The following is a 14,432-nucleotide window of genomic DNA, read 5'->3' as shown; positions in this document are numbered from 1 at the left end:
TCATAGGGTCAAAGGTCAAGAGTCAAAGGCCATGAGAAAATGGTAGGCCTAACAATTTACTATTTAATACAGAAATTGCACTTTTTTCCATACCTTGAAAATAGCTCAAGGCATAAACTTATAAAAGGGTCAAAGTCAAGTAAAAGTCCTCAAATCCCCAAATACATGCTCTCCCATTCGTCCAATTAAACATACATTGTAGGTCAAGGAAGGTGAACATTCAACACATTTTTGACAAACATGTCATTTTAATATTTTGCCAATTATGTGAAACTGTCATCACACATTGTCCGTATGTACTATAGACCTAATAGGAGAATCATGCATTATGGCGGAGGCATATCAGTCGCCATAGCGACATTTCTAGTTTCTTACTTGCAGATGGATTGAAATTGTAAGATGTATATTGCCCATATTTTTAAGCCACTGTATATGCAGCTGTTGTTTCTTTATTTCTCATTAGCTCCAGAAAATGCCAAATCCTAGACTGGCCATCCCACAAACAGCAATGTGCCCAAAGTTCAAAGACTGGAATCATGGAGAAGGAAGAGGTAACTTGCTCCTTGCCCAGCAGTGATGAGCACCCTCAATGCCATCATACAATACAGCTCACTAAAACTCTTGGAGACCAGACAGAAGTACCAATGAACCCTACTCAGTGGAATCACAGAAGTTGCACTCAAAGCTCCACAGAGGGTCAGAGATCAGGGACGGGAAATCAGTGTGGAACCACCACAGATTCTTTTGTGCGGACAGAATCAGGTGGCTCCACCACTGCTGAAAGTGACCTCAGAGACCCAGTAACCATCACTGTGAAGTGTAATAAGTCCAAACATCAGATGCTGATGGACAGACAAGCCCCATCTGGTGCCGACATCATGGCCCAAATAGCGTGCACGGTGCGCATTCCTGCCTCGCACTTGAAGCTGATCCACAGAGGGAAGCTGGTCACTCCGGACACCATCCGGGACTCTCTGAGAGACCGCGCTGTGTTCCAGGCCATTGGAGAGGTCGCCGAGAGTGAGGAAGGACTGAGACCAAAGGACATCGACATTGTTATGGACAGAATCAAGGTGGACCGCAACACGGCTATCAGGGCACTACGAGCCACTGGGGATGTGGTAGATGCTATTTTGCACATAGGAAATAGATGATGTCTAAACTTTCTCTGTATGCAAGTGCAGTACATGTATTGCATCATTCCTAGAGCACTCTCTGATGTATGCTCATATCGGTATGTTTAAAACTACAGTGTCTTTACAGATGTAAAAGCCAGAATATGTGTGATATATCAAAATATTGTGGTGATTTGAATTCACAATGATGTACATAAATCAATTGATAGCTAGGATGAACCACACCCTCTTCACCCCTCCCCTGTCCCACCACCACCACCACACACACAAAAAAAAGAAAAAAAAAAGAAATGGCCTTCTTGTATCTAACAATCCAGACTGTACTGTACGAGCAGAAATTTTCGCGGGAGTTTTATTTTCGCGAATTTCACGAATCGCCTTTGAACCGCGAAAATAACAACACGCGAAAATAACAACGCACGAATAAGTAAGTTCAGATAGACCCTCGCAACTGCGAAATTAACAACATGCGAAAATGTTCACCAAGTAGCAATTCGCGAGAATATCTGTACGCAAAAATTTCAGCTCGTACAGTATTTCATATGAAGCAAGGTTTCGCAAGGAAGTTGTTTGTATGGATTCTTGTGATGATCATGTTTTAATTCAGCAGAAATTTAACCTTAGTTATTTTGTGTGAAAATTTACCCCCATAAAGGAAAGCCTTCAAATGTGCTCCCAAGGAAGCTGGTTATATTGTGGCATATCCATATAAATTAATTTTTCACAATCATCAGGCACAGCAAACAAATGTCCAGCGATAACCTTGGAAAAATAAAAAGAACAGCCCCTAACATTATACAAATATACCCAGTTAGTGTTTAAGTTTAAAGTATTATGTCCTGCTATTCTTGTACATAACAAAGACCCACTGAAAAATGTGATGATCTTGTTCTTTTTTTGTATTTAAGCCACAGTGAAAGAGCGCCATCTATGGCAAGCTGCTGCACAGTGTGAGGAAGTTGAAATTGAGTGTCTACACTATTACAGATGTACACAGTAAAACCAGTGTGACCACAAGATATGCTACAGGATGATGGTTTGCAACAAATATGCCAGTTCCGTTGTGGAATGTATTCCACTCATGCATAGCTTCATAAAACTTGTGTCTGGAAAATATATTTTAAGTGATTTTTGTTTAATATTCCTAGACATGTGCTGAAATAAATGTCTGCCAGTCAAAACATTTTCTCAATTTTAGAGCAACCATTTAATTAAAGATGAAGCTTACAGGCTGTTACACAGAAGTCTGCCTGTTTAGTTAATACACGCGTGGTCTCTGTGTATTTTCAGCTTAGTTATCAGCTTTGTGACACCCTTGTGTTGTGTATAAAGGGTAGGAAGAGGATGTACCTACTGTATTGTTTTTTGTGATGCCATGGTGAAGTCTTTACTGGAAGTAACATGGACTTTGTATATGCCTGGTTTATGTTTGTCCAGGAACATGGATCTCCATTTTGATTTTCTTACTTGGGGACAGGTGTTTAGTCTATACAGTAGGGAGTTCACACTTTGCTTTCAAATCATGATAGCAAGTATTACCCAGTCACCAGAGTCCAATACATATTCAGATTGCTTTCCCACACCAATATGTAACTATGGTAATGTATGATACATAGAGAGTAATTTTTCTAGCATCCTTTTGCTAAGTATTCTTTTTTTTTACACCTTCAAGGGATATAAACACATCTCTTCTTGCAATGCTTGCCATAGTTGATATGTAATGCTTATTTTTAGAGCCTCCCTACATGAAATGTAGTTGTGAATATGCCGATTTGAAGTGATCGTTATTTTGTTTTTCACATTAGCCGCTCAGAATTTAGTATGAGTTGGTCAAGACTCATTGTTATGATGAACATTCAGTTGCTAAGTTTATTTCAAGATAAAAATCTAACTGTGATTAGGTCTGAACAAAAAAGAAAAAGAAGAGCTGCATGGACAACATGCTGTCAGAATGTATGATATTGTGTAGATATGAAATTATATGTGCATTGCAAGAAAAGCTTTTTGTCTGATTTTAATGACTGTAAGTGAGAATGAATGAAAGAAAAAAATTATGGCACTTTTATTCTTTAACAGTGTAAGTTATTTATAAGAAGGACCCATATCAAAAGAAGAAGTCTTCCAGAATTTCAATGAGACAAATACATTACTTAATTGTAACATTGCTGTTGGTTTTGTTTTTCATTGTTTTATCTTATTTGTTCTTCTGTACAAGGTCATGGGTGAGTGGAAAAAGGTGATCATACAAAGGACAGTAAGATGTGTGTGTGTGTGTGTGTGTGTTTGTGTGTGTGTTTGTGTGTGTGTGTGTGTTGGCAGTGAAATAAAAATAAAGAAAAAAAAAGGTATCTGTGGTGTCGTGAAAGTTATGATTAGTGATACATACATGTACCTACAATGTAGATAATTCATGTCATCTAATGATGAATGTGCAAAACTTGTGACCGTCGCTTGAAAAATGATTATTTCTTTTGCATACGAAATGTCACATTTTGTCTGATACACTACACCGGGTATCATTCTGCTCTGAATCAATGTTTACCTTTTTACATTGCATGCTGAGTATAGTCATTACAAGTCATATAATAAGAGGTTGTTTTTTTTTAATTATACATGAAAGAAAGACTGAAAATGATAATCATGTGACTTCAATTTTCAGAAGTACATGTACTTCAGTTCTTTGACAGTACACATGTAATCGGTTGTTTGCAACTGATTGACAAATTGCCCTACATTGACGTGGTCAAGACTCATTGTTGCATGTACTTCAGTTCTTTGACAGTACACATGTAATCGGTTGTTTGCAACCTTCTGTGTAACAGCCTGTAAGCTTCATCTTTAATTAAATGGTTGCTCTAAAATTGAGAAAATGTTTTGACTGGCAAAATTCACGTTATTTACGTCAATGTAGGGCAATTTGTCAATCAGTTGCAATGAAAACATCTCGACGGAAGAATTTCATGAATTTGAATAATCGGTTGTTGTTCTTTAAGAGGTATATATGAAACCTAGAGCATTCTAGAAATTTTGATGCACTCTATAGATCCCACAAAGGAGATAGCACAAGAATTCAACAGAAAGTACATGTATTTGATGAAATAGGAACGCGAATCGAAGGGGCAACGATGAAATACACGGACTGAACAGGTACGGGTTGTATACATGTGTGTTGATAAAAATGACCTAAGACGGGACAAAAGCACTTCAACGATTTGGAAAACAAATAAACCATGCACTAGAAGGTTTGGTGTCTTTTATTTTGAATGACATGAACTCGGGTCTGTGAGCGTCACATGAGTCTATAGATACTAATTTATGTAGCATTAATCGTTTATCGAGCACATAATCATGATCACCGTGAAGACCTAAACCTTTGTGGTTCTGATAGGGGTTCGTCATAAATTTCGCAGTGTGGTCTCAAAGGACGTTTCCCAGTGGATGAAGTGAGATGAATTAAGATGACACGAGATGATTGCAACAAAAGGAAATCAGTTTCAATGATTGATACACGAAGCAAAAATCGCCTGTAGATGATAAGCCTCCAAGAAAGCAGTCGGGTGCAACGGCAGCCCACTCAATAAGACAAGTGTATAATGGTGCTGCCGAAGAACTCTAGGTGGACCCCGAGATTGAGAGTCCGCAAAAGACTCCTGATTAAGGTTACTGATCTTCATGTACAGTAACAGAATCGACATTTCAATTCCTTTCTCATTTTCATTCTTTACGTGTTTTCTTTTTCTTTAATGATGAATTCCAGTCCAGTTTCTATAGTTAAAGTGATAAGAAAGATTGAAATCAAAATCGGATCAAATTATAGGAAAGTTATGAAATTATGAAGTTTTACTGATATCTGCTGAACATTTCTCGTATTGTTGATATGAATATGCAAATGAGTGAGTGGATGATGTCATCACCTCATAATCTTTCATTGATAGTGTACAAAAAAAAGACAAAAATTAAATGTTTATGTTAGCAAAATGTAAAACACGATGTTATTTCTGGTTGAATAACTTAAGAATAATGATCAGTATATCATGATTTGAGAGTCAGACGTAATTGCGTTTGAATGAAAACTGGAAATTTCAAAATTTTATGTACAACCTATGGTAAATTGTGAGGGGATGGCATCATCACATGCACTATTTGGATATTCCTATTGACTGTTCATGAACTGTTTCCTGAAAAATTAGTGAAACTTCAAATGTCATAACTTCCTTATTTTTTATCCAATTCTGATCATATTTTCATAGTTTTTGCTTTAAAAATCCTTCTTTTCAGACTAACTTTAAACTTCACTGGAATTCCCCTTTATGGGGAGGGGTTCTCGACGATTGCAGCATCCCATGGCACACAAAACTACCACTTCAAAATTTAATTTGTCAACAAAGTTCCACGACATTAGAAAAATGCGATTGTAATGACAAGAGTTTATTTTACTATTGACTTTGAAATCCTAGTACATGTGTTATACATTCAGTGTTCCACAAAAATGCCAAGTTTCTCAATTGGCTAGGAGTGAGTAACTGCAACGGGGATTAGTATGAGGGGGTGTCCTCCTATGATGGGGAACGTTTTCATTTTGGGATTAGAAATTGTGCAACTTGATGCATATTCTTATTCATAATACAATGATTTATTGGCATAATTCTCATCTGTTCTCTACGGAAGATGTTCTTGAAAGACATCATTTTGAGCATTTGTTGCCCAAACTTTGGTCAAGGGTGAATAGATTTAGAATGCGTGACCAACATACATGTAGTTCATTGATGGCACAGATGGCCATTTTTTCTTTGGATTATATCTAGTACAGTATGAAATAGCAGTGATTTGTAAATAGGCCTGTATAGATATCCTCTTGCCAATAAAAGAAAATAAGTAAAAGGTTTACCTTACTCATTAGCATTGGCGGGCTTCCCATCTTATGTTTATCGTCGATTTACTTCCCGTGTTTTTGTTTTTGTTTTTTCTGGGAGGCGTGGGGAAATGATTGCTGGGCAGGTTAGTGTAAGATTGGTTGCTGGGGCGTGAGACCTGATAGGTCTATTTCCAATGGAATATTATATATATATTAAAAGTGATATTAACCGTTAAAACTTCACATACATTGCAAAGCACTTGAAATTATGAAAAGAGACCCTGTCAAAATCACACTAGTGGCAAGAGGTATTCAACTAACCTATTTGAATAGCGCTGCAAGATAAGGTGAGAGAGTTATACGATATACTTCATATAGCATTTATGGCTTGTCTGTCTTCGTTTTATTTTGTGTTATAGTGCTCGTGCAGCAAATGTATATACCCGGTACTTCTTTTGCGAGTGTTGCAAGCCGAATTCGATTAGGTCCTATATAGCTATCATTCTAACTTACAGCGATGATGACACTGAAGTTGTCACAAGCAAGCGAAGAGACGTATGTCTTTATAATATTTAACGCCACTAATCATCAATCATTGTGTAAAGTCATCAGATAAACAATTACACACACTTTCATGGATAAATTCGAAAGTATAGTCAATAACATGATTCTGCATGCCAACGCTATGAAACGAACTGCAAGTTCGGTGACCTATTGAGCACCTGTGTGTGTGCGCGCGCATGACGTATCCTCTCTCCCTCTCCCTCTCCCCTTTCTCCCTCTCCGGCTCTTATGTTGAATATGGTTTATCGTGAGACGGGGTATAAGAATGATGACAAGTTTGGGTTGTGTATCACTAATATGCAATCTCGCCAGTGTGTACGTGTTGAAGGAGTTGAAAATATACTGTAATCTGTGCATACGCCTAGTGTGACGAACCCATATGACAGCATATTATTAGGCCTCGGACAATGTAATCTTAACTCTTCATTTTATGATGGAAAAATATATAATTATAGGTCTTGGATCAAGCAATCTTAGCTCTTCGTATAAGGAAAATATTTACCTTTATTTTAGAAATGTTATCTCTTGTTTTTCTCCTTCGTATGTGCAGAATCATGGAAAACTTTCTTTTCTACCTAGGCCTTACAAATAGAGCTACTTTCTGCACGACCATCAAGTCTGTTTTTTGTTTTATTTTACCTTAAATTATAGGCGTATTTCACATAATATCTTTTCGATTTACCTTGTTCATAAATTGCCGCACATTCTATCCTCTCTTTCGTAATTTCATTTCGCTTTCATCGTGGGTGAAATCATATCTTTCATCCTTGCCACTTATGCTATATGGTAGAAGTAGTATCGTTGTTTATTATTGACAAACGTTAGAAAAAAAAATGAATACAATTATCTTTATCGGTGATTCATGTTTCATGAGTTTTGTTCTCCATTGTTCTCTACACACATGACATTTACATTTATGTATGAATATACCTGTAACCAGCTCCCTGCAATGTTCAAAGATATATACATTTATCTCAAACTCAGTACAGCCTCCACTCATATCACACTCGTCGCGCAGCTGATATTCTTTTTATCTTATATCATTTGCAAAACTTATACATGTAGCACAAAAATCTATAAAACATTATGGACCATGCAGATGCGTATGGAACTCGTTGTCAGAGGATCTTCCACATCACGCAGTGATTTCTCTTCGCAGTTGTAAATCATCTTAAATACAAGAAGACTCTTTTGACTATACATAGCATTCGAATGGTGATTTTTTTTTATATTCATCAATTTCTTTCATATTTTAATCATGATTTATGTCAGCTGTTGTTGCCTATTATTATACACGTTCGCTGACTAAAAAAATAGAATTTCTATGGGTAACATACAACATAATTATGTTACTTCCATAATCCCAGTCAAGCTTATTGAAGACGGACTCTTCTTCTTGTATCTTGAAACATTATGAATGTTTACACGTTTAAAAACATGTTTATTTCTTTCATGTAGGCCTACATTATGTCTATTATGTTACAAGATTAGATATTATGGTTGTTATCTTATTACGGGGTTTTTTGTGTGTGTGTGTGATCTGTACGAGTATATAGACGCACAAAATAAACTGAAATGAAACTGAGATGTCATAACATAAACTTATTCGTTATGGACCTAAGTGTTGGTTCCCTACTTTACATAAATGTATCTGTTTTTATTGTTGTTTTTCACCTGCTCATGCATCATTGCATCTACTTTTTAGCTATTGCGATTACTCATCGTCCGGCTTCCGTCGTCCGCCGTGCGTCGTGCGTCGTGCGTAAACTTTGTACATCTTGAAAACCCCTTGACGAATTTTTACCAAACATGGCAGATAGCATTAAGGGCTTTTTACACTTACAAATTTTTGCTTAGTCCCGTACCAACGGTGGGGCTAAGGGGGGGGGGGGGGGGGGGGCTTAGCCCCACCGTTGGTACGGGACTATAAGCATCTGCATGCATGGTCCATATTGTTTTATAGATTTTTGTGCTACATAAGCACACTGCCCAAGGTGTGTGTGGATTGGGGGTGGGGGTGGGGGAGACAAAACCCCAAAATTAGAGAATCTTCATAAATCTTCTCTCAAATCGTATGTGATAAGCTAAGGTATACTAGTGCTTACAAGTGTTATTTACATTAGTGACTGTATGGTAGTTTCGAGTTTGTTTGTGACAGATCGGGGGGATGAGCCAGAGGGGGTATATGGGGGCGGGGGAACCAAAGTGAAGCTCTTCACATTTTCATCTTCTTTTTGGAAGAGCACGGTCAGATTTTTACCAAATTGGGAAGAGATCATCGCCACAATTATAGAATTTCATCCGTGCAAATGGGTACCGTTCCCCACCTGGGGGCTCAAGAGGCAAAGTCCCCAAGTCTTTTAGAAATCTTTACGAATCTCCAGAAGAGATACGCTAAATTAGCGCTATATTTATGAGTAATTAGATTGGTGTCTGCAAAGCTTTTCCACCCGTCTCCTCCATTTCCTGCAACTTTAATTTTAATGTACTTTCATCTTTGATGCGTATGGTATTGTTAATATCACGTATTTTTCTTTGTTAATATATACATTGGATATTGTGTTATTTTGTGTATGTAAATGTTTTGCATTGTGGGAAATGACATGAAAGTTTATGATTTCTTCGTGGCCGATCCAGGGGTGGGCTGTGGGGGGAACCAACACATTTTCTTCTTCTTCTTGAAAACATTATGGTCAAAATTTTCACCCCCGAACCCAGTGCGCTACTAAAAGTGTGAATTTAGCTTTGTGTGTTTAAGTTGTTTAAAACTAAAAATAATCTGAGTAAATAGATTAGTGAGTGCACTTTCAATATAAGGTTATTCATATGGCGGGGATACAACTGGGGCAGTTTTTACATTCAAGTCTTTTTTTTTTTTTAGTTGACTGCATAGTCAAATTTTCTAAATACAGTGTACATGGCAGGTATTTTTACCAATGTGACGGAATACGCAAATGGACACCATGTCTCCATGACACCATGCCTCCATAAGCTCTCAAAGCTGCCCCCATACCCCACGTTTCGTGTTCTCAAGAGTCTGCTAGAATACGTGGAAGGTCAAGCCTCGGAAACACAGCACTCCACGTCTGAATCACGTACAAAAAGTTATGAAAATCTGGTGGACGCGGTCGTATAAGTGGTAATTTTTTGGTCAATGTTGATTTGGCCGTGCTTTGTACGGGGTATGGCCTATGGCGGCTGTTCCACTGCTGAAGCACTGCCTAAGCACGGCTAACCACGTCCAGCCACGTGTGTGTACGCGGAAAAATCCATTTGTCAGTGATATAAACACACGCTATTTTCCGTGATACCAACGCGTAACACGCGTCAGATGACCGTGCTCTTGCCCGTGACAGACGGCTAAACTTTCGCGTCTTACCGCGTCTCCCAAATTTTTAATCACTGCCGGAACATGGATTATCACGTGTGTTTCACGTGTGTTGCACGTCTTTACCACGTGTGCCGCCCGTGGTTGTCCGCGGAATAAAATTTTGAGCAGTTCAAAACTTTTTACCGCGTCCGACGCCGTTCCGATTTTTCCCCGCGTCCTGCCACGTCTATAAATCGACCGTAGCTCGTCTTAAACTCGACATCAACGCGAACATCATCGTCTGCTTCAAGGGAGACCACTTTTTGACGTGTTTTGGCCGTGATAAAGCCGTAAAGCGCTGTGTCACCGGGGTTTAAACTTGCGATATCTCACTAAAGGTGAGTGCGAGACCCCCCCCCCATATTTCTCTGTTTTGAAGTGTATTTTAATGATCCCGATTAATTTTGTCCAGTGATATATGCATTTCATTTTGTTGTGGAACATGAGAAACAAATTTGAGTCAATAATGATTATCCAATGCAATAATGGGTCAAATTTTATCACCAAATGAAGTGGTAATTTGAACATAATGGTTGAGAGGGTGCTTCAGATTGTATGCTATTTTTTTTTAGATGAGAAACCGCATGAAATATGAAAAAGTATATATACAATTATGATTAATAATGAATACTGATATGACAGCTGATAAAAGAACGTCAATGTGTACAACCGTTATCGAGGACACAGTTTAAAGGGATGGTACAACATTGGTGGTGATGAGAATTTGGGCTTTTAACTTTTTGCGAGATACCTAGAAAACACTTATGAAATAGTATACAGAGCATACCATTTTAAGAGGAATTCAAAGTAAACTTATTTGATGACGCGGGTTTGGAATGACTGAAACATCCAAAAACAAAGTAAAACAAAACTATCGTAATAAAAGGTGGGTCCCACACTATATTAGAATCGCTCTGTTTTGGATATCTCAGCCATTTCAAAACCAATTTTCATCAAATAGACGTTGAATTCCTCATGGAATTACATGCTCTTTCATATTTCATAAGAGGTTTCTCGTTATCTCACCAAAAAAATGTTAGAAACCTGAAATTAGGTCTCAACCAAAACTATACGATCCCTTTAAGTGCTCAAAATTAGCCGCGGAAACTCGCGGAAGCCTTTGAGTTCCACCATCATGTATATTAGTTGTCTTGTGTTATACAACAACATCACGAATCAGAATGACATCATTGCATTATTATCACATTACAGTCCAATACACGCCTGGTGAGGCGAGTTTGACTTTGTTGTCTCTTGTTGGACATTTCGGGCGTTATCAACATAGGCTCCATCATGAACTTATAGGATATTATATTTAGTATCCGAGGGAAAGAAAGTTCATTTGAACAGAGAATGAGTGAAGTTCTATTGATTTTGCAAATATCGTAGTCAATACATTTTTAGGCCTGTGTTCTACGCCTTTTTTATATTCCCTGTTTCTTTTGTTTCCTCCCCTTTTTATCTGATGTGTAAAATTACTAGCTGTTGCTGATGAAATAATGTCGTTAGACAACAAATTCATTTACTAGGATAATTGTACTAGGAATTTGTAACTTTACCGTTGAACAGCCAAGAGTCTCAAAATACAGCAAAATGATAGAATATATAGGTTATGTAATGGATTCAACTCAATTTCGTTGGAGGATGGAAGCATAGAAATGGAAGGCAGGATGTGGTGGAATCTTTTCTACATTCTGTTTGTCTGTTTTCTCTCTCCCCCATCCCGTCTCTTTATAATACCCTGGGATCCAACGTGACAATCGACATACTATAAATTGTTTCAGTGTCTATTGGTTGTTTCACATTAGGATATATCTATGTGTAAAAGTATATAATTATATGTTAAATACTAAAAGTATACACTTGGGAAGTGTCCGCTAATACGTCTTCAAGTAAGTTGCAGATGGCACTGATTCACGGAATGTCACTGACGTCATTATTCAACTCTTTGTTTCAATTTTCTGGTAGACTGTATAGAAGAGTTTTGATGCAACATGTAGGTGGGTTTACTCTATATATACACGTTTTAGACGAAATTCAGAGATCCTGAACATTAGTCATCAAGTTTACCGAAGCCGGGTTTCCCCGACACTGCACCGACGCTGCTGTCATACATGCATTTACACGTCTCTGTGCAAGTGTAGTGTTCTGCATACGTCGAAGCAGTCCGTACAAAGAAGCTAAGTTCACTGAAGTATCTCGCCCCCGCGTTGGAGCTCCATGATTACTCATTCGAAGTTTTTGAGCTCTGGAGTTATATACCAAGTGAAGTTTGACAATGTGGAAACAACAACAAGAAAAAGTCAAGATGACGAAGAACTGCAACTTGTCTTTGTATTACATGGAAGTAGAAAAAATACACCAAACATATAGCCTACAGGAGCAACACATAGATGTTACAGTACCAAATTAAATTTATCTCCCACCTATACCCCGCCAGACTAAGTATAGGACCTATAATAACATTTATGTGCACCATGATCAAAATGTTGCAGCCCAGCGAATGGAAACCTCATCTTTGCAATTACACTTTACTAATAGGTCTACATTCGTAGTATATAGGATAACATATTATATGCCCTATAATGGGCCTACTGATATACTACTCAAGAACACGCAAATTCTGTGACTAGCACATTTATCTATATTCCCGTTAGTGTTTACTCATGATTTCTTGGCTGATAAAAGTGACGTATCACTTGTCTCGTGAATGACCTACTTGATGGATAAACACTACATTAACAGCAAAAATCCATGAGCTGTCAAACGTGCCATGTAGGCTACAATTGTAGGTACATTGTAGTACACTGAACGGCTAGTCAATAGTTTTATTCGTCTCGACAAATACTGAGTAGATCGCGCCTGACGACTCTTTCACGGGTTCTTCCACTCCTATCAACTTCCATTGACAGTGGAGTTGCGCCGTACAGGGCTGTAGCTAGCTGCGTGTGTGACACGGGGGTTATCCCATACCGTCTTCCGGGGATCGGATCGCGAAGAGGCGGCACGATCTATGAATATATGCAGTGTGTAATCAGGCACGTCATTAAGTGTAGGATGCCGCAAGTGATGTTGCCAATTTGAATACCGCCGTCCATAGCTTGATTCTGGGCAGCGAAAAGCTCAATGGCTATGTTTGGACCATTGATCTCTGTTACAAAGGAACTACACAAACGTTCGCAAGTTAATGCATGCTAGTGTATATAAGTGCAATATTATCTCGACAAACTTTTGTGAAGTTTTTGAGATTAGAAATGCACAATCCGAAACAATTAAAATGAATAAAATAGCAGTAACCCAATGTACAAACTTTGTTTTACAAGTTTGATTAAAATGAATTCGAAAAAAAAAACAATATTACAGGAGTTGTTAATGCAAGCAAGTTGTTACGTAATATGCCTTTTGATATAAAATGACTACCTCAGCTTCAAGACTACTTCTGTGCTCTTTCCACTTCTCACATTTCGTTAATCAGATTATTGTTGTCATTATTGCTGAGACATTCACATCAGAAAATAATCCTACGTAATTAGACATTCACATGCCAATCATATTCGTTGTTTAAAGTCACATTAGTAGATTGGCAACATCTCCGTACAACGCTCTACTCCCCCCCCCCCCCCCCCCTTTTTTTTTTTTCTGCTCAACTCTTCTTCGACGCATCGGCCAGTATGGTGGTGGTACGAAACAAACTGGAGGTCGCAGGGCCTCTACGGTACCGCATGATGCCTGCGTGCGCTAGAGTTGTGACGTGAGCTCGGTAGCTACACACACACACACACGACACCGCAGCGTGTGTGCGATATCCGTAGAATGTGTGTAACAATTTGTACTAGTGTTATTGATTACACGGCTGGACTCTTCGAACTTATTGAAGCCAGTTACTAATAGATCGCGAAGAAACTGCTCGCCCCAAGAATCTCGGGGTTGTTTTGGGGAAGATTTGCCACCATAGTGGTTCTACAGGATACTATGGGGGATTACCTGTCCCCCATCCCCAGAAGCCAACAGGTAATCGACCGACTACGAGAACGATTCGACAGATTAAGGAGAGACACTGGTCTTGCTCAGAGGCGATTTGACGCTGCAAATCCTCTACGCCGGGAACAGGAAAGGCAGGAAACCGACGAATATTACAGACGAAATATTGAGAACCGTAATAAGAGAGCACCGAGGAATGTAAAGCAACAAGAGGGTGGACAGTCAAAAGTTAAAACTGAATCCAACGGTAACTGTTCAAACTGCGAAATGGGCCGCAATCAACCCCAAGTTGTGGTAAGCATACTAACTTATCCTTTCCTGCATGTGCAGCAGCGCACGTAGGTGTTGTATACTTCATCGCGTCCAGCCCGTCGGCGTGTGTCCCCGTTTACGAGTCGTGCGAGGCCACTGCCAACGGACTGGTCGATAGCCAATATGATGTGTGGATGTAAACTAGTTTTGAGCCTTGTTTATCTGTAAATGAGCTCATGACGAGTCCGTGGTTGTACATTCTCATGTTTGTCAA

General features: G+C 38.7%; 2 protein-coding genes across 2 annotated transcripts in view; both read left to right on the top strand.

Moving 5' to 3' along the window:
• The first annotated feature begins 463 nt into the window (after positions 1 to 463).
• On the top strand, positions 464 to 3,223 carry LOC139711518 (uncharacterized). Its single transcript, XM_071623395.1, has one exon. The coding sequence runs from the start codon at positions 537 to 539 to the stop codon at positions 1,152 to 1,154; it is 618 nt and encodes a 205-aa protein (XP_071479496.1). The 5' UTR covers positions 464 to 536; the 3' UTR covers positions 1,155 to 3,223.
• A 10,487-nt stretch (positions 3,224 to 13,710) lies between these two features.
• The window catches only part of LOC139711540 (uncharacterized), a 65,672-nt gene continuing 64,950 nt past the window's right edge, over positions 13,711 to 14,432 (top strand). Inside the window, exon 1 of the mRNA XM_071623416.1 lies at positions 13,711 to 14,200. Within this exon, the coding sequence (XP_071479517.1) occupies positions 13,898 to 14,200 (303 nt within the window). The 5' untranslated portion in view covers positions 13,711 to 13,897. The remainder of the gene's footprint in view (positions 14,201 to 14,432) is intronic.

The sequence above is a fragment of the Diadema antillarum genome, unplaced genomic scaffold (genome assembly GCF_040938485.1).
Source record: "Diadema antillarum isolate AM-2024a unplaced genomic scaffold, OU_Dant_1.0 seq00001666_RagTag, whole genome shotgun sequence".
NCBI lineage: Eukaryota > Metazoa > Echinodermata > Echinoidea > Diadematoida > Diadematidae > Diadema > Diadema antillarum.
Note: the sequence above shows the minus strand (reverse complement) of the source record. Positions and strands in the feature narration are given on the sequence as shown.